At 63.6% G+C, this 25,048-nt stretch overlaps 1 protein-coding gene and 1 long non-coding RNA gene across 6 annotated transcripts in view; one reads left to right on the top strand and one right to left on the bottom strand.

Moving 5' to 3' along the window:
- Positions 1-4,611: 4,611 nt before the first annotated feature.
- Positions 4,612-6,219, bottom strand: LOC119146650. The gene is made up of 2 exons (XR_005103800.1): positions 5,267-6,219; positions 4,612-5,178 (listed from the first exon to the last, which is right to left on the bottom strand). It is a non-coding gene; the product is annotated as an uncharacterized LOC119146650 (long non-coding RNA).
- An 855-nt stretch (positions 6,220-7,074) lies between these two features.
- The window catches only part of NFIC (nuclear factor I C), a 45,021-nt gene continuing 27,047 nt past the window's right edge, over positions 7,075-25,048 (top strand). For 3 of the 5 annotated variants that reach the window (XM_037384490.1, XM_037384489.1, XM_037384488.1), the window contains exon 1: positions 9,407-9,610. In XM_037384490.1, the coding sequence (XP_037240387.1) occupies positions 9,581-9,610 (30 nt within the window). In that variant the 5' untranslated portion in view covers positions 9,407-9,580. Of the gene's footprint in view, positions 7,253-9,335; positions 9,611-25,048 lie in introns of those variants that run through there. The other 2 variants (XM_037384487.1, XM_037384486.1) reach the window with 2 other exon arrangements.

Below are 25,048 nucleotides of genomic sequence, written 5' to 3'. Positions count from 1 at the left end.
TTAGCTATAGACGTAGGCTGGCAATTGATTAGGTGAGTTGCTAAACTTTTCCCGGCGAAGGGACCCTTCGCCCGCTATTACTTTTGCACATGGCTCCGGTTCGCCTTGCTGCGGGCGCATCCCTGCGCACCGGCACGGCTGGACGCTCGTTCTGGAAAACTCATAGAATTCTTTGCCGTTCCCTTCAAACTTTCTATTTGCAAATTCCAGGCCAGTTTTTCTCCTCTGGCAAACAAACCCATTTCCTACTGCAGCAAACGCCCCATCCAAAAGGCCGCCCGAGGGGCCAGTGCTGGGCTCCGGCTGGGGCGCAGCGGGCACGAAGGCTGTGCTGGGAGTGATCCCCCAGGCCTGGCACCGGTGTCACACTGGAGCAACTGGGTAACGGTGATTTTCCATCGCAGCTGCTGGGGTGTTTGGCCCCCCATATTGCTCTGGGTCCCCGATGTCACCGTGCACGGAGGGAATGGGGGCTCGGGGCCGGGCATGGCGCCGCAGTGGCAGGCGGTGAGGCGGAGGTGCTGGAGTGGGCGGCAGGAGCAGGTAGCTCGTTACCTCCCTGCGCTTCTGTTTGCTTTGGCAACTGATTAAAATTCCCCCACCATTCCTCCCCCTCCCACTCCTTCTCCAAAATGCCACCGCCAGCCGCTTTTGTCCTGGCAGCTCCCGAGGACCCAACCCCCAGGGGACAGGGGTGCCAGCTGGGTACCGGGGCGCAGAGCCCCAACGCGCTCACCGCACCCACCACCAGCCACTTTCACTTTCTGCTCCCCAAAGCCAGGGTGCAAGGCTTCCCTGCTCCTCCGCCCTCGCCCCCCCCCCCAAGCAAAGCCACGTTTGGGGTGATTTTTCTGGTGTGTGTCCCCTTGGGTGCCGCTCCTGTTGGCACGTGGGTGTTTCGGGGACCCCCCCTGGCATCAGGGTGCTGCTGGGTGCAGTGCGGCGGCAGCACCTGCCCGCGGCATGCCGGTGCAGAGCCACGCCGCCACACCGAGGAAGCCACCGGGGTCACGGCACCAGGATGCTCCTGCTCCCCAAGCCGAGCTGTCCCCTGCTGCCCGGCACCGAGGGGTGGCCGTGGTGGCTTGGTGGCACCACGGGACGGTGGCAGGAGCCCCCATCTGCCAGGGCCGTCTGCAGAGAGGGGAAAAAAGCAAATCTGGATGCACTCACACCGAACAAAGAGACAGGGCCACGTTTCTCCCCATTCCTCCCACTCCAGAAATTTCCCCAAATACCCCAACACCAACGTGACAAACCAGCCCCAGGAGAGTGGACGCACTTGATTTATTTCTTTTTTTTTTTTTTTTTGGGGGGGGGGGGGGAGGAAGGGAAAAAAAATCATGTGAGGAAACATTTCCTGGTTGCATTCAGGGTTTGGATGTTGGTTAGGGTTTTTTAACGAGTGAAATTTCAGCATTCGCATGAGTCCCCGGCGCCTCCGTCCACACGTGGCTGCAAAAACCCTGCTGGGGTGCCCGAGCCCCCCGGGCTAGGGACGCCAGCACCGCGGCCCCACTGGTGGGTTTGAAGCTGTGTTGGCACCAAGTGAGGCCGGCGCACGTGGGGAAAAGGCGAAATCCATTTTGATGTCAAGGAACAAGTTTTTGGGTCATCTGGGGGGAGCCTGGCCCCCCATGAGGTCAGGCTTCCCGGTGCAGCGTGGCGCAGGAGCAGGGAAAGGGCTGCAAAGGGGGTTTCTTACTGGCTGCGGTTCAGCGAGCACTGGTTTTCACCAAATCCAGGGGGAAGAGGTAATGTTTGAGACAATGGAAAAAATACTGGGGGGGAAGGGAAATTGGGGGGTTATATATATATATTTTTTTTTTTACATCTAACCCGCAGCCAAAAAAAAAAAAAAAAAAGCCACAGCAAAAAATCTGAAAAAACCTTGAAATTCCTGCAGAATAATTCACTGAAATCTGCTAGCAATTTTTAAACTGAACCCCCCCTTGTCAGCAACAATTTCACCAGTTAAAAACCTGCTTTATAAAGAAAGAGAAGAGGGAAAAAAAAAAATCTTTTTTCATTGCACGTTTTGGCTTTGAATTGAGCCGGGCCAGACCTCTGCCTGTTTGGGAGCCAGGCCAAGAGCCATATGCAGGAATAAAGTAAATAAATTCTGGTCAAAACCAGAATATTCTCCTTAAAAGTTACTTTAAAAGCAAAGAAAGGCAGCAACAAAACTGTCCCAACGTGGGTTATTTCCCTTTTTCTCCCTCCTTCCCGGGAGGGATGCAGCTTGGCGGTGTCGGCAGTCCCAAGCGGTGCACCCAGCAGGATAGGACCTTTTTTGCAATGGAAAAACCGTTGCAAAAAATGCAAGAAACGAGCCCAAGCAAGAGGCTAATGAGGCTGGGGGTGTATTTTCCCGTGGCGGTGGGGGGGTTATCCAGCCCCACGGTGCTCCATGGGTATCGATACCCCCCTGGGCTGAGCCCCCAAGTTGGCGCTGAGGCGTCTTAGCAGCACAAATCAACCATGAAATGCCCTTTAGAAAGAACCCCCAGGTTTGAGAAGGGGGCGAGCAGGGCTGGCTCAGCGCCACAGCCAGGCAGGGGGCTTGGGCGGTGGGCTGGGGGCACCAGGCAGGGGGTCTTGCCCATGGGCACCTGGCTGGGTGGGGCAGCCTGAGGGGTTTCACCAGCGTCTTGCAGCAACAGATTTCACTGGAGGGGGGGAAAGGGGTGAATTTCCACTTGTTCCCGGTGCTGGTTTCATGGATGGGTGGTGGGGAGCGGGCAGCCGGGCTGGGATAGAAACCTGAGGAATGGAACAAAGGGCCTGATCCTGCCCCTCTGTCTCTGCGCCAAAATCGGAGTAACTCAGCGTCAACCCCCGGGGCTTCAACCCTTGCAAAAACCCACCAGGAGAAACAGAATCAGGCCCCAACCCTTCCCCCCCCCCTTTATTTTTTCATTTGAGGTAGCAGGGATGACCTGCACGGGAAAATTAAATTGGGTTTGAATTCCACGGCCCCCCCCCCCCCATGCTGTTTACAGGCAGCCTAGGAACGAAACAAAACCAAAAAAAAGGGTTGTTGTATTTTTACTGTTTTTCTGCCTGGGGTTTACACTAGGAGTTGGGGTGAGGCTGGGGTGGCAGCAGGGAACTGGGGCTGGCTGGGACGAGCGGGGACGGGTGGGCAGCGGGGTCTGGCGGCAGCTCCCCAGCCCTGCGGCCATCACAGCCTGTGTGCACCCCAGCGCCTGCACCCCAGCACCAGTATCCCAGTGCTCATACCCCAAAGCCTGCACCCCAGCGCTTCCACCCCAATGCCTGTACCCCAGTGCATGCACCCCAATGCTTGCCCCAGTGCATGCATGCACCCCAGTGCCAGCACCCCAGCACCTGCACCTCAGCAACTGCACCCCAATGCCTGTACCCCAGTGCCAGCACCCCAGCAACTGCACCCCAGTGCATGCACCCCAATGCCTGCATCCCAGTGCATGCACCCCAATGCCTGCACCCCAGCGCCTGCATCCCAGCGCATGCACCCCAGCAACTGTACCCCAATGCCTGTACCCCAGTGCCAGCACCCCAGTAACTGCACCCCAGTGCCTGCATCCCAGTGCATGCACCCCAGTGCCAGCACCCCAGCAACTGCACCCCAGCGCCTGTCTGCACCCCAGCGCCTACACCCCAGTGCTTGCACCCCAGCTCCTGCACCCCAGTGCCTGCATGCACGCCAGCGCCTGCCTGCACTCCACTGCCTGCCTGCACCCTAGTACCTGCACCCCAGCACCTGCACCCCAGAGCCTGCCCCCCCCAGCACCGAGCAAGCCCCAGCAGCAGTCACGCTGCGTGCCACGGGCCGCAGTGGCACGGTGGCCGCGATGCCGCCTGCGCTGCGGCGGGGCACAGGTGCCACTTGCTGCACTGAGCTGGTTTCAGCCCCGGGTCACGGCTGTTACGGTTCGCACAGGATCAGTCCCGGGGCCCCGTGCTGAGCCAGGAGATACGGGATGAATTCGGGGGGCTGCAGCACGTGCCTGTAGGCCCCTGGAAATCCACCGGGGTGTCTCGGGGACGAGGCCAGCAGCCCTTCAACCCCGGCTTTGAGTCATCCAGGAAATACTTGAACAGCATCACAAAAATAAATAACTACAGCAGAAACCCTCGGCCCCGCCGTCCCGCGTCCCAGGCCCTTGCAGAAGCAAAAATAAACCCCCGACCCTGCTTTTTCACCCCCCACCCCAGCCCCCCAGCCCCCCTTTTTTTCTCTCCTCGCCTGCCTGGTGCTGGGCTCAGCACCACCAGGCCATTGCCCACTGCACCGAGCCCGAAGCCGAGCATCCGCGTCCCCTTCGAATCCCAGGAATCGCCGCAGCAAAAGGGAGGGGGGCTGCCAGGCGGGTGGCAGCCCAGGAAACCGAGCAAAATTGGCAAATTCTTCCCCGGGTTTATTTTTGTGCCATATCTCACCCGGTGTCGGGCAGAAAATGAAAATTGTATTCCGTGAGCAAAGTTATCGCCGAGTTTACATTCCCGAAGGCTTATGGAGCTGGGATGAGGCGAGCGAACTGCTCATTTAAAGCCTTTTTTTCAGCTTTAAACCAGGGAAGTGGCTTTTTTTTTGGAGTGGGGGGGGAGCAGATGGTGATTTAAAAAAAAAAAAAAAAGTTCTAGAGCTGGTAAATATAAAGAATTTTTTTTTTTTTTGGATAGAAAACTGGAACAAAATTAGCTCTCATTTCCATAAGGCCGATCGTCGTACTTCAGCGTCTGACAAACAACTTGAACAGCAGTAAAATATACCCGGCAAACACACAAATTACGCCGTGTAACCTCCAACATCTCGGTATGCGCACGGTGGGTTTAGCAGGCAAAGGGGATACGGGGCTGGATAAAATAAACCTCCAGTGGATACAAAATCCCTGTTAAAATCGAGCTGATCCCTTGTAAAAATGAGCAGGGCTCGCCGAGTCCCGTCCCTGTCCCCCCCCCCCAACAAAAAAAATAAAGAGGGAGAAAATGATGAAATAAAAACTAGGGGGGATGTCAGCGTAGCTTGCTTTAATTTTTATTTTAAAAATATATAATGCATTATTTAGCATCTTATTTATCACACTGAAATCGTTTGAGCACAAGAGACAGAGATTATGTTGCTGTTTGTTCAAGACTACGAAGCGTGCCTAAAAATACCGACGTACAGCACGCGCTTCGCCCCTTAATAAACTGGGGAAAAAAAAAATATATCTCATTTTTCTTGCCTTCCTATAGAAAAACATGGTTATTTGAAAGGATTAAAAGATTAAAGGATTACTCGATAACAAGGGTTAAAAATACAGGTCCAGACACAAAAGGGGTCGATGGAAAGGCAGGGAAAGGCTCTCCCGGCTCCTCTCCCGGGCCAAGCCCGGATCCCAGGTCGCTCCTAACTTTCCAAGCGGGATCCGGGGGGGGGTGGGGGGGGTGGGGGCAAGGCCCCTGCACCCCCCAGCCCCCACGCCCCGGGGCTGCACCCGCTGCAAAGTGGACTGTGGCTTTAAGAGAGACCTGGGGGGGGGGCTGGGGGGGGAGAAAGGGGGTGCTGGAGGGCACACGGGGAGTTTGGGGGGGGGTGATGGTGCTCAGGGGGCACAAGGGGAATGGGGGGACAGGGATGGGGCACCCTGGAGGGGATGGGTGATGCGCGGCGTGGGGGTGCTGGAGTCTTGGGGGGAGGTGGGGGGTGACAGGGGAATGTGGATGGGGTGTCCGTGGGGCAGGGATGGGGGTGCCATGGGGCAGGGATGGGGGTGCCGTGGGGCAGGGATGGGGGTGTCTGTAGGGCAGCGATGGGGGAGATCGTGGGGCAGGGATGAGGGTGTCCGTGGAGCAGGGATGGGGGGTGTCCGTGGGGAGGGGGTGCCGTGGGGCAGGGATGGAGGTGACAGAGGATGGGCGGTGGAACGGGTGGGTGTCCGTGGGGAGGGGTTGCCCATGGGGCAGGGATGGGGGTGCCCGGGGATTGGCGGTGGAGCAGGGGGTGTCCATGGGGAGGGGGTGCCCGCGGGCCGGAGCTGGCGGCGGCAGCGGGTGGCGGCGGGGCCGGGGGATGCCCGGGGGCGGGGGCCGCTCGCCGTGGCTCCCGGTGCAGGGGCGGGCGGCCGGGCCCGGCGCTGCCCGCGGCTCCTCCCCGCTCTGCGGTAGCTCCGCACCGGGGCCGCGCCCCCCCCTCTCCCCTCCCCTCCCCTCCTCTCCTCTCCTCTCCTCTCTCCTCTCCCCTCTCCTCTCCTCTCCCTCCCTCCCTCCCCCCCCACGCGCGCCGGGCAGGGCCGGGGGGGCGGCCCCGCGCCTCCCTCCGCAGCCCCCCGCCCCGGGGGGGCCGCGCCGCAGCCCCCGCCACCTACCAGCACCGTCCGTGGGCCGCCGCCGCGCTGCCGGGCGAGCGGGGCCGGAGCCTTCCTCCTCCTCCTCCTCCTCCTCCTCCTCCTCCTCCTCCTCCTCCCTCCCCGCCCCCGCACCGGGAGCGTCCCCTCCGCAGCGCCGCCGGTGCCCCGGGCGAGGGGAGGAGGCAGAGGAGGAGGAGGAGGCGGAGGCGGCGCGGCGGGCGGAGGCGGCGGCGATGGGGCCGGGGCGCTGCGGGCTGCGAGGAGGAGCCGTGCCCGGCCGGAGTTGGGCTTCGCTGGGGGGGGCGGGGGGGATGCCAGCCTTGCTTTTCCATAGGCGCAGCCCGGCCCTCCGCCGGCCCGCTCCCCGTTTTTTTTAATTTTTTTTTTTAATTTGGAAAAAAAAAAAAAAGACCCCCCCCTAATATTTTTTTTTATTATTCCCCCCCCCCTTCGCTTTCCAAAAATAACCACCGCGCCCCCCACCCCCCCCCCTCCTCCAGCCCCCCACCCCCCCCTCCCAGCGCATGAGGTCGGGCTGGGCGCGGGCACCGCCACCACCCGCCGGCCCCGCCGCCACCTCCCGCAGCCGCCCCGGAACTCGCCGCCGCCGGCCCGGCCCGGCCCCTGCCCCGCGGCGCGGAGCGGCCCAGCCCGCAGCATGGCCCCCCGCCGCTGACCGCCCGCCCCGCGCCCGCCGCCCTCGGGGGGGGGCTTCATCCTTCTCGTTTTTTTTTTTTTTAATTTTGAAATTTTTTAATTCTTGCGGGGGGGCGACGCTCGTTTGGTTGTTTTGTTTTTTTTTTTTTTAATTTTTATTTTCTCCTCCTTCGGCTCGGTGGAAAACACACGTTTTAGAACAAAATACCAAAAAAGCCCACCCTCTTTGCTTTGCTTTTCGCAGCAACTTGGAAGCCCGTTAATTGCACTTGGCGATGGTAGGTCCCATGACACTTTCATTTTCTCTTCTACTTTCCTCTCCCCCCCCCCAACCCCCCCACCCCCTCCCAACCCCCCGTGTGCGTGTGTTTGCGTGTGCACCCACCAGCAGGACTTGGCTGCTGGGGAGGGGGCGGCGGGGCCGGGGCGCTGCCGGCAGCGGAGTTTAATACGGTGCCCGACGGGGGGGGGGGGGTGGGGGTGGGGAGGGGAAGGGGGGGGGTGCCGGGGTGGCGGAGGGAAGTTGCCGCCGTCTCTCCTCCCCCTGCCCACCCCCTCCCCGCGGTTGGGGGGGGGGCGGGGGCGGGAGCCGCCCGGCGGCGAGGTCGTGGCGCGGGGGGAGCTCCGCAGCCCGCCGAGGGCTGGATGGAGCTGAAAATGGCCGCGGAAAAAGGGGCGGAGAGGCTGCCAGCCGCACCGACTTGAACTTGGAAGTGACGCCCGGGAGGGTCGCGCTCAAGTCCGCCCCGGCCGCTTCCCTCCCCGCACCAGGGCGAGGGTGGGCGACCCCCCCAAAAAAACCCCAAAACCGAAATCACCATCCTCGATGTAAGAATAAAAAAATATTTGTCTCCCCTCCGCCCCGTCCCCGCCGTGCTGGGCTTTGCTTCGCCCCCTGCCAGCCCCCGGGGGGGCAGCGCGACCCCTTCCCACCCCGGGGGTCGCAGGGAGGGGCGGCCCGGGGACCGCGCGCCGCCCGCTGAAGTTTGCGCGCAGCCGGGCTGGTGCGGGCGCATCCCGCGGTGCTGCCTTGGGGGGGGGACGACCCCAAACCCCCGGGCGTAGCCGGGGACCGGCAAAAGTTGCGGGTGAAGATGAGTTGCGGGCGAGGATGAGTTGCGCGAGGGCGCAGCGGGAATGGAGAAGCCTTTTTCCCCCGTCGGAGGGAGCGAGGCAGAGCCGGGGGGTCGCTGGGGGGGGGGAGGGGGTCGGGGCGGCCGGGCAGCGGTCCTTGCCTGCGCGTCAGGTCACTGCAGGGCGCAATTAAAACAAAATAATAATAAGAAATCCCCCATCCCCATCTATGCGTGTGCGCGGGGGGGGGGGGGGAATAATCGGGCAGCCCGGGGGGGGCGGCCGCCCGCCCGCCATCCTGTAGGGCTGAAACTCACTTTCACAATTAGGAGCCGGGGATTCCCTTTGTTTTTCTGTCCGTGGCTCTCGCCCTCGCTCGCTCTCTAATTAGGCTTTATTAAAGCCTGCAGAATTGCTCGGTGGCGGTGGCGTTTCTGGAGTGAGAACTTGCGGTTTGGAGTTTGCCGGGCGCAGGGCTCCGCTTTTTTGCTTTCTTTGTGCGCTGGGGGGGGGTGTGTGGGGTGGGGGGGAGCGGGGCTGCCGGGGTACTGCCCCCCCCCTTTCCCTCTCCGGTGGCACGGGGGGAGATGCTGCCGGTCGTTAAATAGGGGGTGTAAGGGGGGGGGGGGGGAGGGAGCGCGGGGCTGGCCCCCCCCGGCCCCGGGAGCGAGGTACGGGGGGAATCCCCCCCCCCCCCCCCCGACGCCGCTGCCCAGAAGTTGCACATGAATCTGCAGGGTTTTTTTTGCTCTCCCCGCGCCGTATTGGCTCCGTTTATTAAAAAAAAATAATAATCATAATTAAAAAAAAATCAACCCCCCTAAACTAAGCCCGCGCTGGCTGGCCCGGGCGGGGGCATGGGGGGGCTTGCCCCCCCCCCCCTCCCCTCGCCCCTGCCCCGCAGCGCTGGGCCCTGCGAGCCAAAGGGGGTTCCTACATCTTTAAATGGGATGTAATATTTTGGGATGGGCTTTTTTCATAACGTCACTTCATTCCTCGCTCCTTTTTTTTTTTTTTTTCTTTCTCTCTCTCTCTTTTTTTTTTTTTTTTTTTCATTTTCTCATTCTTTCTTTCCTCCCTCTCTCCGCTGCCCGTGTCTCGGATGGAGCCGCTTCCCCTCTAACTTCCCCGCTGCCCCTGCCTGCAGGCTGGGCGCGGACCCCCCCCGACCCCTACCCCCCCCGGGCGAAGATGAGCCTTTTCCCTCTTTAAAACGGCCCCCCCCCACCAAACAACAACAACAACAAAAAAAGCGCTTTATTTTCCAAGGGGGGGGGAAGATTTTTGCTTTTTAATTTTTTTTTCTTTTTTTTGGGGGGTGGAAGTTGGACCCTTTTTATTTCCTCCTCGGCCCCCCCTCCCGCGGGGCCGCCCCCCCCTGCCCGGCTGCCCCCCCCCTGGCCCCGCAGAGCCGCTCCGGAGGAGAGAGAGAGAAAAAACGCCCGGACTGCTCCAGCCTCCGAAATGACTCAGTAACTTTTACGCCTCGAGTCTCAGCCCTGCAATTAGCCACTTTCCCAGCACGGCTCGGGATGTATTCGTCTCCTCTCTGCCTGACCCAGGTAACCGAGCCCCCCCCCTCCGCGTCCCCCCCCAATTTCCCCCCCCCCTCCGCCGCAACAGACTTTACAGTTGCAATGAAAAAAAACCAACACAAAAAACCCAACAAAAATGAAAAAACACCCCCCCACCCCACCCCCCTTGATAAAAATAATCATAACAGGGAAAAGGGCGGGTTGGGGCTGCTTGGAGGAGCCGCGTTTCCCTCTTGCTTACCCCCCCCCCCTCCCTGCGCCTTTTTTAGGGTTTTTTTGGGTGTTTCTCGTGCTTTTGGGGGATTTTCTGCCCTTCGCTTTCACTTGGGGCACGGGGGAAGGAGAGGGTTGCGTTGTGGTTTGGGTTTTATTTTTTTTTTCTGGTTGCGCCTGGAGATGGGTGGTGCGGGGAAGCCGGCGGCTTCGGGGCTGCAGGGGGGTGCAGTGGGGTGCAGGGGGTCCCCGGTTGGGTTTGGGGAGGCTGGGGGGGGGCTTGGCGCTGCGGGTTCGGCCTCGGCTGCGTCGCCTCTTGTGTAGCGTGAAACTTCCCCCCCCCCCAGTCCGGCTGCACATGGTGGGGTGCAAGGAGGTGTGTGTGGGGGGCACTGGCTTTTTCTTCAAAATCCTCCAAGTTTGGGACAATTTGAAACCAGCTGCACCATGCCACGCTGGCGGGCGAGCAGGCAATGGGGGTCGTGCATGGCAGGGTGTGGGGGGCACCCCCCCCCCAGGGTCTGGGGTGAGGGGCGATGCTGGTCCCCGTCTGTGCGTAGGGGTGTCGAGGGGCAGCCCCGAGCCGTGTGCGTGGGCCGCTGGTGTCACTCCAGGCCACGCCGACGTGGCCCGGTGGCGCGCGGTGGGGTGGCCGTGCCAGGGCCTGTGGCACGGGCAAGGGGGGCGTCCCTGAAGTCTCCCTGCAACAGCCGGTATGGCTGCAGGGGGGGAACACTTCGGGGGGACCCCCCCCACCTTTGCCTGCACCACAACCACTGCGGCTCTGCCTTTGCTCTGTCCTTATTGATCGCTGATATTTATTTAATTATTGAGCAGGCAGCTTCCCCCCCCGGCTCGTAACCTCTTCCCTCCTGGCAGCTGGTGCCTGCTCCAAACCCGGCCTTGTGCCGCACCCCGCGGGGGCTCAGCTCTGGGGGGGCAGGGGGGCTGCTGCCGGACCCCTGTGTCTGCGTCGGGGGGTCCTCCTGCCAGACCCCATCCCCTGGGCCGGAGCGGTGGGCAGGATCCGGCCCCACCTCAGACAGAGCCTTGGACCCAGCTGCCCCGTAGGCGTTCGGGGGGGTCCCCTCGGCAGCGTGGTGGCACCTGTGTTGTGCCGGAGGTGGCGTGGGGTCCGGCCTCGCTGGGTGCAGTGCAGCGGGTGAGGCTGGCGGCGGCATAGGCACGGGTACTGGCACGGGTGGGCAGCACTGGGGCTGCCCGAATGACCCTGGGGATGGTGCTCCCCGTGGTGTGGTTGACTTGGCAGGGGTCACACCTCAGTCTGTCTTTTTTTGGGTTTATTTTCTTATTCTTTTTTCTTCTCAATTTTCTTTTTCTTTTCTTTTTCTTTCCTCTTACCGTTCTTTTTTCTTTTTTCTTTTATCATTCTTCTTTTTCTTTTATCTTTTTATCTTTTTCTTCTATGTTTTTATCTTTCTTTTCTATTCTTTCCTGTTCTTTTCTTTCCTTTTCATTATTATTCTTTCCTATTCTTTTCTTTATTATGCTTTCCTATTCTTTTTCTTTTCTTTCCTATTCTTTTCCTATTCCCGCCTATTCTTTTCCTTTCTTTTCTGCCCCTCTCCCGCCCCAACTCTAATCGTCCCAGGGGTCCCACCGCCTCCCCACCATCCCACTTGGCAGAGCCTGTTGTTGCCCACTACCAGCACTGGTGGGATGGGGGGAGTGGTGTGTTTGCTGCCCAGGCTGGGGGCTGGCAGGAGCCCCTCTGCCCGCAGCCCCGTGCTCTTCCCAGCGCTTCGCCCAGCCGACGGGGGGGAGTTGGTTTTTCCTCCACGGATCCCAGCCTCCGCCCCGCCGCCTTCGCGCGGGGAAGGCTCCGGTTTCTCCCCCCGCTCCCGCCCCCTGCCTTGCCCTGGCGTAGCCTCAGCTCCAATCCAGCCCAGCTCGGATGGGATCAGACGTCGTCTGCACCTACCGGATCCGACCCCCCCAGTGCTCCCCCCGCCGCCAGCCGAGCCGTTCCCATCCCACCCGCGCAGCAGGGAGGCTCGCCCGGGCTCGGGAGCCGTGGATGGTGATGTGGATACATTGGAACGTGCGCGGGAGCCGCCCTTGCCTCTGCCTTTGCGCATCTCCCCGCCGCTACCACCACCGCCAGCCCTCGAGCCCGGCACGGCCACTCCGACCCCGGCTACCGCGTGGGCAGCCGCCCTTCCCGGCCGGAGCTGGGCCCAGCCGGGGCTTGGCAGCCCCGCGGCACCAAAATAGCCCTGGCAAAGACATCGTCCATGACATATTCCCTGCCAGGCCCTCAGCCGAGTCACCCGTCGGGCGAGGAGGGTGACTTTGTGCCCTCCTCAGCTCTCTGTCCCTGCTCGGGGACTTCCTCCTGCTCCCCCTGCTCACCTCTGTCCCCCCTTCAGGGACCGGCTGGGAAGTCATGAGGGAGCTGCCTGGATTAGCAGGGAAGCGGCACCGGCACCGCCGCCACGCATGAGGCCTCACCCTGCCCACGGGGAAGCCGGGGAGGGCTCCGGCTGCTGGCGCTTCAAAATAACCCCGGCCCCGAGCACCCACCGCCGGCCCCGAGCACCCACCGCCGGCACCGAGCACCCACCGCCAGCCCCACACGTGTGTCCCTGGGGAGCTGCCGCCGGGGAGCCGACAGGGTTTGCAGAGCCGTAACAGTTATCCCGTCTTCTGGATCTGCTACGAAGCTGGGGGGGCAGATTTGGGATGCTCCCAGGGGGAGACGTGCAAATTTTATGACCGGTGGTGATGCTCCTGCAAACCTCTGGCTCATCTCTGGCATCTGGTGGTTGCCCCCCCACCCCCCCGCACCCCGTAGGCTGGGAGCAGAGGGAGATGGAAGCTGGCTTCGGAGGCAGCCGGAGCGGTGGGAGCCAGGTGTCCTGTTGGGGTCCAGCTGGAGACCCTCTCCCCTCTCCCAGCCCCCATGGGTCTGCTGGGGCCTGAAATAGGGGAGAGGGTCTCTGCGCAGACCCCGGTGGGACGCCTGGCTCCCACTGCTTTGCTCAGGTGCATCCTTGGAGAGTGGCTCGGTGCAGAGGTGATGCACTGACCGGGAACCGGTGGCCAGGCGTGACCCCTGCCCATGCTGTAGCCGACGGCACCCGATCCTGGGGCACCGGGGAGCAGCCCAGCCAGGCTGGCCCGGCACAAACCTCTGTCCTGGCAAACGCTGCTAGCACACGAGGAAACAGGCACGCCGCGGTGCCTGGGGGACGAATCCGGGTTGCAGGAGGCATTGTGGCCGTGTGGCCCGGTCGCAGCTGTGTCTCCCGGGTGCTGAGAGGGATCTCGCCTCTCCCGGCCACCACTGGCTCGGGCACGTGGCCGTCCAGGGAGCTGACTGCCGGGCACATCTCACCGGGATGGCCTTTGGCAAACCTCCTTCCTGAAAGTACCACAGCTCTTTGGCGAGAGAAGGGAGCACCGGTGTGCACCCCCTCCACCAGTAGCTCCGGCAAACTGGTTTCCAGCTGGGAGCTCAGATCGGCTGCCAAAGGATGGGAACAGCAAGCCGGGCACGGCGGGGGGAGAGAGGGAAGGTTGCAACACACTTTCAATTCTCCCATCTGCTGAGTATTGTTTGGGAAAAACAATGAGGCCGTTCTTTAAATGCAACCTTCGGGAGATCCTTGCTTTCCCCGGGAGGCGCCCGCCGTGCCGTGCCCGCCTGCCCCGGCCGGCCCCACTGCCGAGGATCCTGCTGCTTCTGCCGATCTGATCTCAAACCCTTGCCCGGGAAAAACAGATCCTGCTCTAAGCGTGGTTTCCGAAGCCAGGCCGGAGGGCTGGCGTGGGGTGTGGGCAGGATAAGACCCGCCGCTGGGTGAGAGCTGGGCGGCCGGGTGGCCGGCGCTCGCGCTGCACCACTCTCCACCGCATCACCTTGAACTTCGCCGAGGCCTCGCACAATAAATCAGCCGCCCTCCTCCAGTGCGCTGAGGCGCCCGCCAATAATTCACCTTCGCGGGCAGCTCTGCCCCTGCCTGCGCTTCCCTCGCTGCCCGCGCTTCCCTCCCTGCCTGTGTTTCTCTCCGTGCTGGGGCAGGGAGCGAAGCCGCCGCGTGCCCAGCGCTGCAAGCATGCACGTGCTTTTGCAGCTCACTGAACAAAGCCCAGCCGCCAGGGCCCTGGCTATCCTGAAGCGAGCAGGGAATAGCTCCCGTCGGTGCTTTTGTATCCCTCGGAGCCCGGGTGGGCTGGGGATGGATGCTGGGAGCTGGAGCCCGAGCCTGCTTTGACCCGTCGCAGGGGTGGCTGCAGCGTGGCCAGCGTGGCGTGGCGTGGATGGGCCGGTGTCAGCGCAGCGGGCAGGGAGCTGTGCCAAGGGCCAGCTGAGCTGGCCACGCTCCCCTCAGCCCCAAAGGCAGCTCCCCCAGGGGTCCTGGGCAGCCCCAGCACCCAGAGCGTGAGCCCCCGGGGGAAAACTGCCATCGTGGTGGCACAAGGTTGGTCCCAGCCCAGCGCTGTTCGTGGCGGCGAGTGCCTGGAGGTGGGTTTGGCACCCAGAGGGAAAGCAGGGAGCAGTCTCCCCTGCCTTTGGGGGTGATGGAGGCAGGTCCCTGCGAGGCAGGGCTTTCTGGGCTGGCCAGCGATGGCCCTGGGGACAGGGACAGCTTGCCCTCCCTGCTTGCCAGCTTTCCTTGCCCGGTGCTGCCTGCATCAGCCTTCCCTGTGCCTGGCCCCTGGCAGCCCGAGGGGTGCCCAGCGTCCCCCCACCATCACTCCCAGCGTGGTTGCACCTGCCCTAGGGATGGCCGGGGGGGGAGGGAGGGGGACGGTGGGGATTGTCCCCGGGGTCCCTTGCTGGAGGGGAGGCAGGGGGGCTGGAGGGGGAGGTAGAATCTCTCCCTGCCAGGCTGGCTCGCTGCCTGCCGCCCCCGGCCGTGCTGTGGCTCTTCCTGCGTGAGGATGGCGGTGCCGGCACTGAGCACCACTGAGGGGGCTGAGTGCTCGCAGGAGGGGGCCGGGCGGGCTTCTGTCCCCCCTCAGCCCCTGCACATGAGCTGGGGGGTGCAAGCAGGGCCTCAGGGTGGCAGGGGCACGATCTGCTCCTCGGGGACCCATGGAGCCGGGATTGCTCTCGTGGCACCTCCAGGGTGGCAAAGGTGATGGGGAGCGGTCGGGGTGTCAATGGGTGCTCAGCCTTGCTGGGTCGGGCCGGCACCATGTGGCATCACCAGTGACATCCCCACGGTGTGGCTGGGGGCTGCTGGTGGGGCTGAGCCTGAGAGGGGCACAGCCTCACAGGGGACCAGAGGCACCCCAGTGCCAAACCCTCGTGGGTTTTGGGTACCAAAGTGCCTTTGGAGGTTTACCAGATCAGCACAGGCGAGAGCCTGAGCTCAGCCTCCCTCCCTGCCCCGGCCAGCTGGGCACCCCGAGACTGTGTCACCCTTGGGGAGGGGACACGGACCCCTGGGACGTGCCCGCTGCAGGGTGGGGATGCACGGGGGCCCTGCAGGCACCCCGGGGGCCCAGTTCACACCCAGGCAGGCGGCTGGGCTCACCATCCATCACGTCGGCCCTGGGCAGGCATCCCCCGTGGCCGCGCCGCGCTGTGCCAGCTTGGCCAGGACCCAACGCCCTGTGCTGGCCGCCAAAGCCCGGCGCTTCCCAAGTCCTGGAGAGGAGCTGGGAAAGGATCCCGCGGCCCAGGTGCGGCAGCGCTCACGCGCCGGGGGACCCGCGGGCCAGCCTCTGCCAAGGATTGATTTCTCGGTTAACTCGCCGCTGCTTTAAAAGCGCATTAATCCTCCCTTCCCCGGCCAGCAGCCAGCTCTAATCAGCATTTTGGGCAAAATCCCCAGGTCTGGGCTTCAGGCTGCCCGCCGTGGGCATCGCCCTCCCAGCCACCGCTGCTGCTTCGGGAGACACCGTGGCACCCTTCGGCAGCACTGCCTGGTGCGGGAATGCCAGGATCTGGCCCTCCTGCTGACCTCTCTTCCTGGGGAGAGTGTTCGAGCCTGTGGCCAGGTGGACTTTTTAAAAACCTGGGGTCTTTATCTTGTTTTTTAAGAAGGCTTTTGCTCTCCTTGCAAAGGGCCCCTGCATTCCCTTCGCGGGGAAACGGTATTTGACCGGCTGTTGTCCAAAAAAAACCCCCAACATGTTTCTGATCACGAAAACCCAAGAAATATTTTTGCTTTCAAAGGAAAAAAAAAAAAAATGTTGATTTTCCACCCAGACATTTCCCCTTTCCCCGAACCAGCCCCAAAACGAGAGGCGCCGCTGCTTTCTCCTCACCCCAGGACGCCATCCTGGGGGGGCACGGTCCCACCAGGGCCATGGCGGATGCCCCCCAGGACTCATCCAGGCACTGGTGGCAAGGGTGGTGGCAGTGCCAAGCGTGTGCCTCGCTCTCTGCTCAGGCCTCCCCCTTTGCCAGCTGCTCCCAACCTGCGGCAGGCACGGCGGGAAGGATGGAGACACCGGTGACCTGCCAGCTCTTCCCGGGGGAGCCACCCATCACGCCGTTTGCGGCAGAGCTCCCTGCCGCCTGCCCGCCTCGCCCCGGTACAACGGGCGACGGGGCTGCTTCGTCCCACAGTTGCTTGGCAGGAGCTGCCGTGTGCCAGATCCCGGCACCCCCCGCCTGCCGTGCCCTGGCTTTTGCCTGCAGATTCGGGAAAGCGAGACGGCGCGGGCTGTAATGTGACCCCCGCCATGCTGCGCCGCAAAATCTCCTTTAGTAACCTGTGCGCCAGGACAGGCGAGCGGTGCGGCGTGAATACCAATGAAGCGGCGCTGGCGAAAAGTGCAGAGTAAAGGGTTTTTGCTGGAAATGGCATTGCATGAGAAAGAGGGAGTGCAAGCGAGCGCGCACCCGGAGCCTGCGCCTGCCCGCCAGCCGACGCCGCACACGCGTGTGCGCACACGTGTGGCTCGGGAGGTTGGGGGGCTGCGCATGACAGTGCAGTGGGGTGCCAGGGTTGTGCCGCCCGCCAGGTCGGTGGGGTGGTGGGAGGGTAAAGCGGAGGGGGCTGCCAAGCAGCGGTTTGAGGGGGCCAGTGGGCAGAGCTGGGGGTGCTGCCGCAGGCAGCGTGGCTGCAGGGCCGAGGCGCTTCCCGCGGCGCAGCATGGCTCTGGCCGCCGTCTGGCTGCAGGGAACCGCTCCTCGCCGCCGAAGCCCGCCGCTGATCAAAGGCACGGGTGGGGAGGGCACGGGCCTGTGCGAGCAGCGCCCCTGGCCGCGCGCCACCCCACCTTCCCGCTCCGCTCCCCCGGGAGTTTGTTAAACAAATTTCTCTAATTGCACAAGCTGTGGAGTTTGTTGGAGAAAAAAGCCAGGGAAATTCCCCTCCTCTGGGCCACCCCTTCCCCACTTCCCCCAGGGCAGCCAGTGGAGAGCAAGCGGGTCCCATCCCCCCCTGCACCCACCCGGGAGGCTGCGACCCTACCGCCTGCGGGGCGCAGCTGCGGGGTGTCCTCAGGTCACCCCTGCCCCGTGCCCCGCTCGACCTCCTCTGAGCCAGGTCACCCACGTCTCCTCTGGTCCAGCCCCCAGGGTTGGACCCTGTCACCTAAGGTGGTGACACCCAGCAGCACCCTTGCCGGCTGGCGTTCCCCATCGCTTGGCTGAGCCCCCCCCTGGAAATGGCCTTTGCGAGCCGCCCGTGGGCAGTTCCTGACACCAAATCCCGTCGGATTAGCGAACATATGGGATAAAAGCCTCGGCTTGGCGGCGGCTCTTTACCGGGTGGGGGCTGTGGCGGTGGCCCTGCCAAGAAGGGAGGATGCGCGGCCAGGCGCCTGCCCCGGCTCCCGCTGAGGTCATGGCTATAGATAGCCCGGGAGGGTGCAGGGCCGAGGGCAGGATCTGTGCGTGCCCTCGCCAGCTCCACCGCCAGCCCCATGGGCACCCTCTGCCTGGGGGCCAGGTGCTGCCGGGGCTCCGGGGGGTGCTGGTGCTGGAGGAAGGGGTGGCTGGGTCAGCCACCAGCCATTGCCAGGTGACAAGCTGGTGCTGCGGGGTGTGACCCTGCACCTGCAGGGATGCGCTGCCACCAGTATGCTGAGCCCCACTGAGCATCACCCGGCACTGCCATCCCCTCTCCATTCCCAGCACTGAGCGGGGTCCTGCAGCGTGGGGCTCCGTGGCCAGCATAGCGACCAGGGGCGGCTTTTGCTGTTGTTCCCTACCAGGTTTGCTTAGGTGCTCTTGAGAGAAAGCTGGGCTGGGGCATCCCCGCCGCCGGGGTGCACCCATGGGTGCAAAGCTGCTGGGTTGGGGAGCACAGGGCCAGGGTTTGCCCCTTCCAACCGCCCGGTCTGGGTGCAGCTCAGCTCCCCACAAAGGCAGGCGTGCGCCTGGGGTGCCCCCGCCAGCCCCACGGGGCCCTGGAGCGCCGGGGTGGCTGGGGAAGGCGTTGTTGATGAGGGCACTAAAAATAGAGTGGGACTGGGATCTTAATGGGACTTTGTGGGAAACCTGGAAACATTTTCTCATCCCCGTAAATGAGTCCAGATGCATTAGCGATGACTGCATCGCATCCTGAGGTACCGCCGGAGGGAACCAGGACACGCTCACCAGCCTCCTCGCCTTGTGGTGCTGCAGTGGTTTGAGAGGGGAGCTGCCGGGGCAGAGCCGGGGCCTTGCTGTGTCCCATGTGGGGCTGGGGACAGGACAGCTACCGCTGGGGTGAGGACCCTGCCTGCTCAGCCCATCCCTGGGGTTTCTGTGCCCGGCACCCATGGGTGCGCACGTGGGCACTTGCAGCTCTACGTGCGGCGGGGAGCGTGCGAGCCTGCACGGGCTGGTATCGGCACTACGGCCCCCAAGCCTTGGGGCTTTCAAAAGCCCCCCAAGGCCTGGGGAAGGTTGGGGGGGGGCAGTGCTGCTGAGGTGATGTAGGAGGACCCCCAGTCCCAGGGCTGCACCCTGGTGCACCCTGTGTTGGCGTCGAGCTGGTGGGATGCAGCTGGACGGGGGGTTTCCTCGTGCTCCGCCATGGGGCCGGTGGCTGGGGTATTGGCTCCCAGAGCACCCAGCCCTGCTCAGGGACCTTGGACTCTCCCGGGGGATGGCTCGGGGCCAGCCCGGGCAAGTAGCCCAGGGCAGGTGGCTGGTGGACTCCACGTCACGAGGCAGGTTGGCACGGCCGTCTCCATGGTATGGCAGTGTCACTTAGCGGTTACAGCAGCAGCCTGGGCAGCGAGGGCAGTCCTGCCCCGTGCCTCAGTTTACCTCCAGGTGGGGAACAGCAGCCGGCAGGGGAGAGGGGTGCTTACCCCGTGCCCCAACCCCGGGTGCTAACTTGCCACACAGGGGACAGGGGGACCGGCCACAGCCACCAGCCTCTGTGCTGGGCACCGCCGGAGCCCAGCATCCTGAACAGAGTCCCTTTGTATGGGCCAGCCCCCACTCCTGCCGCTTGGGAGACATCCAAAACCCTCCCGAAATAGGACCCGGGCAGGCTCAGCCTTTGAATCTCCCCAGGAAGGCTCTGCTGGGCTGCCGAGAGTGGATGAACAACCCCCGTTAAAGCAATCCTGTCCTTCGGCACCCAGGGTGCAGGATCCGGCCACGCTCGGTGCAGCGCTGGCCCTGTGGGGATGCCCTCGTCTCCCTTTGCTCTCCACGAGGGCCTGTCACCGCTCCGTGCCTCAGTTTCCTCATCCCTAGGTGGGGAGGGTCCTGTCGGGGTGCCCCCAACCCCAGGGAGCCCGTGAGATGCTGGAGGGGGGGCTGAACTGCTGGCACTTCTGTGGCACGGCAAAGGTGATGGGACTGCGGGGGGGCTGTGAACTCTTCACCACCAGGGCCCCGGGGGTGGCTGATCCTCCCACAAGGTCGTCGGCAAAAGGCCGGGGCTATTTTTAGCCGGTGACTTGCTCCAACCCGCCAGGGATTGGATTTGCAGTGGGGTGAGCACCGTGAGCTCGAGACACCCCCCGGTGCCCCCCCGCCCCGAGCCGTCCCTCCCTGCTGGCAGGCACCCGCAGGAGGGAACTGGGGACTCCTTGCTGCACCCCCACACCTTTCGAGGTGCGTGATGGCGGGGGGGAATTAATCCCCCTTGGAAAGGCCAGGACAGAGCAGGCAGGGCTAAAAATATGTTGGGAGGGAAATAAAACCTCCTGCGTCAGGGGCTAAAGCCGTGCTCAGCGCCCTGGGCTTGGCCCGGGGAGGGCTGGGGGGCCCTGCCTGCTCCTGGCTTCCATGGTGCTGGAGGGGGGATGCTGAGCCTGCTGCTTGTCCTCCCAGGGTGACCATGGTGCTGCCGGCCCTGGGGCATCTCCTGCCTCAGTTTGCCTCTGCATTCCGGGGCGTGCGAGCGGCCGCCATCCCAGCGTCACATCCCAGCAGTTCCCAGGCTGGGACCCCAGGGTCTGCGGTGGGCAAAGCGCTGGGTCTTGGGCACTGCTCCAGCCCTGCCACCCCCGGAGCCGCCGTCCCCACCATGTGCCGGGAGCGGGGCTGGGGGGAGCGGGCCACCCCCGGGGCCCCGCGCTGACGCAGGGCCGGGCGGAGGAGCTGGCAGCGCTGGGGCCTGTTGGCAAAGTTGTTTTTTTTCCCAGTTCCATAAAACATTTCCCTTCCTTGGAGCCCCAGGGGGGTTTCGGCTGGGAAGCCACGTGGCCCTGGCGCTGCTGGTCACAGGATGCTTCCCGGGGTGGGGGGACATCTCCCTGGCCGTGGGCTGGGTCCCCTCCGCACTCCTCCTGTGCTGCTTGCAGACCCCAGCAGCCACCGTCACAACCTGCCTCTCCTGCGGGCTGGCCTGGAGGATGCTGTGCCTCAGTTTCCCCATCTTTGGAAAGGCAGCACCACACCCTGGGGGCAGGTGGGGTCACCCTGGGGAAGCACCTGAGCCATCAGCTCCTGCACCCTGAGGGGGACAGGCAGAGACGGCACCTGGGGGACCTGAGGCACCTGGGGAAACTGAGGCACCTGGGGAAACTGAGGCACCTGGGGGAACTGAGGCACCTGGGGGATCCCAGTGAGGCTCTGGGAGGCAGTGAGTGGCCCCAGGTGCTCCTGCCACCAGGTCTTTCTCCCCAGCACCCTCCTGGCTCCTCCACCTGCTGGTGCTGGCTGTGCTGGGTACCATCCCCGGAGCATCCTTACCCTTTCCCCGCACCCTGGCCATGCTGCTCCCAGTTTGGGGTTTATTTAGCAAAGCCAGGGACCAGCAACGCCAGTTGTTGCTGGAGGTGAAGGTGTGTGCAGGCAGACCAGAGGTTCGGTGGTGAGTGTACGGTGCTGCCAGAGAAGCCCCCCCGCCCCGCTCCCAGCTTCAGCCCACTTTGTGCACCCCCGGCGGTGCTGCTTCCCCGCGGAGGGCTGTGCCGGTTGGCGTGGGCCCAGGCAGCACTGGCACCTGAGCCCCGGGCTGCAAAGAGAGCTGCTTTTCTTCCTGCTGTTTTCCAAAGCAACTGGCAGGTTTGTTGCCTGCCACGGCCTCCCGTGACCCGCGGCAGCGGCCTCGGCGCACTCCCCGCGCCCCCGCTCGCAGCCGCACCACCTGCGAGGGCGAGCACCGGCATCGCCTCCGCCCCGGCACGTAGGCGCGGGCAGGCGGGCACCGGCCCGGCAGGGGCTGCTTGTGGTGCCCGCAGGGACCTGCCTGCTCCGGGATGGCTCACAGGACCCGCTGGGGCGTTTTTTGGGTAGTGCTGGGCATGGGGAACCCAGGGCAGCTCAGCGAGGGGTTGGGGGCCACCGTGGTCCCCGCATGGGGAGCACCGGGTGCTTTATTAGCCCATCCGCCCATCCGCCACCTCCCGGTCTGATCCTGAGTGGGGCTGAGCACTGAGGCAGCAAGTGAAGTGTGGGAGCCCCTTTCTGACCTTGCATCCGTCCTGGCTGACCCTCCCAACAGGGTGGCCGCATCCAGAGCCTGCTGTGGGTACGGTCCAGCCCATACGCAGCCCTGAGCTGGGCATGGGTGGCAGCTGGAGGATGCTGTCGGCGCTGGGGGCGGGGAAAAAAATAAATCCCCGGGTTGTGGGGAGAGCAGCCGCAGGGAGGTTGCACCGTGTCCTGCCTTCGTGTCCACCCGCACCAGGCACCGGGGCTTGGGGACCTGGCGTGGGCTGCGGGAGGGGGTTTGCAAGTGACCCTGGGTTTGCAGCTCGTCTGCTGCTGCGGAGGGCGCGTGGCTGGGACAGCAGGGTCTGCCCCATGGCAGGGGCATGGGGCTGGGTGTGTGCGGCAAGGCCAGCTCAGCCCATCCCCCGCTGCATCCCCGGCTGCTTTCCCAGGAGTTTCAGCTGCTGCCGCGCTCCCTCCGGCTGCCCCACGCGCGGCGTGCCTCAGTTTCCCCCCAGCATGGTAGCACCACTCTCTGGGGCTGGGGAAGCCTCGTTAGGACTTGCCAAGCTGGCCAGGAAGCCTGGCCGCGCCATGCCGGCGAGCAGCAAAAATTATGAATAAGCTCTTGTTAATAAATACTTTATGATGAATCCAAATAGATTTCCTCCTCTGGAGCAATTATTGTAAAATGGGCTCTAATATGGTACAGGGCCAGCCCCGGGAAGGGCTGGGTGCTTTTCAGGGCCTAAGTGCCTCCTTCCATCCCTTCTAATGAGCACTTCCCAATCATTTGCATCTGTCTCGGCAACAGGTCTCATTACCAGGTTAACTTATTACCGAGAGCCGCTTTGGTGAACAGTTAAGAAGCGGCTACTGGAGGTTTTTGCTGGGGCCACACGAGAGCATTTTGTCTGTGCCAAGGGCACCTGCAGGCTCCAGCGAGGGGAAACTGAGGCTGGGGTGAGCAGCAAGTCCCTGCCATGCCCCTTTCGGGTACCAAGGGTTTGGGATTTTCAGGATTACCGGAATGTCTCGAGCTGCATCCCCCCCTGCCGCCACACCAAGGCTTCCTGTGGGGGCACGGTGCCCAGCGCGGAACTTGCCAGCCCCTGCCTGGGCTCGCACGGCCGCGGGGAGCGGGACCTGGCAGGAGCGTTGGCCATGAGAGCCGGCAGCGGTTTGGAGGTGTGTGGCTGGCTGGCGGGGAGGCTGAGCATCCTTTCATAAAATAAACCCTGTGTGGTCCCTGCAGGGCTGGGATGCAGTGAGGTCGCCCCGCTTTGCTCCCTGCCTGCAGTGGGGATGGCATCACGCTCCTCCCTGGGGCCATGCTGGTGGGGAGCAAAACCCACTGCTGAGGTGACTAACACCCCCCTGCCCCGCCCCCCGCCCCCCCCAACCCCCGTGAAAACTGCTCGGGAATTTCCTGAGGAAATGTTCTTTCATTGGAAAATTCAGGCTGTTTCGCCGAGCCCCACCTGTTTGGCCAAGGAGCTCGAGCGGAGGATGCTCAGATGCCCGGCCAGCCCATGCCGTGGTGCCTGGCCGTGGTGCCCATGCCTGGCACTGTGTCCCTGGGCGACACGGAGCATCGCCCACCATCCCCACGGGGGAAGCAGGTGGCCGAGCAGCTGGGGTACAGAGCCCCAGCACCGGCCAAGCTGCTGAGGACAGGCAGGAGTATGGGGGGAAGCAGTGCCTCAGCTGTGACCCCGCCAGCTCCCCGGCGCCGCTAAAGCCCAGGCTGCCGGAGGAGTTAATCCTGGTACGGCGTGCCTGGCTCCACGCACAGCATCGCTCCTTCCCCTCCCCGCTCCACCGCAGGATTGACACCAGGGCAGAGCCGGGCTTGACCCGTGCCTCAGTTTCCCTTCACAGCATCCGGCATGGAAAGCCAGCGTCTCACCCGTCCGCTGGAAGGGGGACACGAGGGGCCCCTGTGCCGGGGCCGGCAGCACCCCGACGCAGGCGTGCTCCTCCCTGGGTCACGGGGCTTTACAAGCCTGGGCTGGATGAGGCCCAAGCACAGGCTCTGCTGCCAGATTCCCATCCGGAAATGCCCCGGGAGCAGTCTCGTCTGGGGTATTGCAGCACGTCTCTCCTTCCCAGCCCTGCAAAGGAAAAACAGCAGGAGAAGCACTTAACCAGCCCTTTGCCGGCGCTCCTCGCTGCCGGCTGGGGTGAGGGGGCTGGCGGAGGTCGAGGACAGGGACAGATGGGAAGCGCATCCCTGGCTTTGCTTTCTGAAGCAGAGCTGGGCACGAAGCGGGCCAGTGTCAGCCAGGGCCAGTGTGCCCAGCTGAGGGGCTCACTGCCCGCACGGTGCCGGCGGCATGGCAGGGATGCAGGGCACAGGGATGGTCCCCAAGTCCTTTAGCTTGTCCCCTCAGCACCCAGCTGCAGCCATCCCACTGGTTGTCCTGGTGCCCCCCGGCTGCCCTCGCCTGGCCCTGCTAAAGCGGCTTAACTCCGCACGGCATCTCGGAGCGGGATAAGCCAGGCGGGAGGGAAAGTTGGCGAGGGGCTGATTGGCTTTCGGTGCAGCTCCCGACCCGCCGTAATCCTTGGGAAGCGGGGCCCGCGGGGGCTTCAGGGGCACTGAGGGCCACAGGGGCTTCTGCGCCCACTGGGGTTTTGAGGGGTCCTCAATGTGGGTCTGTGTGGGATCTGAACATCCTCATCACCGGGGGGGGGGGGGGGGCAAAGCCGGTGCCCCACAGAAACCAGGGCTTGCACTTGCCACCCTCAGGGCACCAAGCATCCCTTGGTCCTCGCAGCGAGGGCGAGCAGCACCCAAGGGTGCTGCCACCCCCAGCAGGGATGACCTGGGTCTTGCCTGACTTCCCTGAGGCAGTGCCTGGGGTGGCACTGCCCTGCGGGAGGGCAGGGACGGGGACAATGGCGTGGTAGCCCCCAGCCCCAGCCCTGCGGCCAGCCCCGCCGCCGGCTGCCTGGGGAGGGTGGCGGGGCCAGGCAATGGCAGCAATTTGTAGGGCTCGTCTGAATAACTGGCCACCAAGGAAGATCAGCCGCCCACCGCCCCGGCCAAGTATTGTTTTTGGAACTCGCTGCTGCTTTTTTCGGCTCCTGTCTTACTTTTCTTTGACCTTCTTCCCTGATTTAAGACACATGCCCAGCCCTTGCCCAGCTGCACTGAATTAGCGGCTGCTGCTGGGGAGGGAACCAGACCCCTGCGGCCATGCAGGGCTGCAGCCGCCCCAGGAGCAGCCGATGGGGACGGGTCCACCAAGCAGCCCTGGCAGGATGAGTCCCCCAGGCAGGGATGGGTCCCCAGGGCCGGTTTGGGTCTCCACGGGTGGGATGGGTTCCCCAGCAAGGGTCCTGTCCCTTTGTGGGGTGGGAAGGACACCCATGGGGTCACAGCTCTGGTGACACTGGATCCAGAGCAGGGACTGTCGGCTCCCAGGGGCGGTGGGCTCTGCGCCAGGGTGATGGGTCTGTGCTTGGGGGGGGGAGGGGGGGTTAGTGGGGCTGTG

The sequence above is a fragment of the Falco rusticolus genome, chromosome 4, assembly GCF_015220075.1.
Source record: "Falco rusticolus isolate bFalRus1 chromosome 4, bFalRus1.pri, whole genome shotgun sequence".
Classification (NCBI taxonomy): domain Eukaryota; kingdom Metazoa; phylum Chordata; class Aves; order Falconiformes; family Falconidae; genus Falco; species Falco rusticolus.
This window is presented reverse-complemented; position numbering and strand designations above follow the sequence as displayed.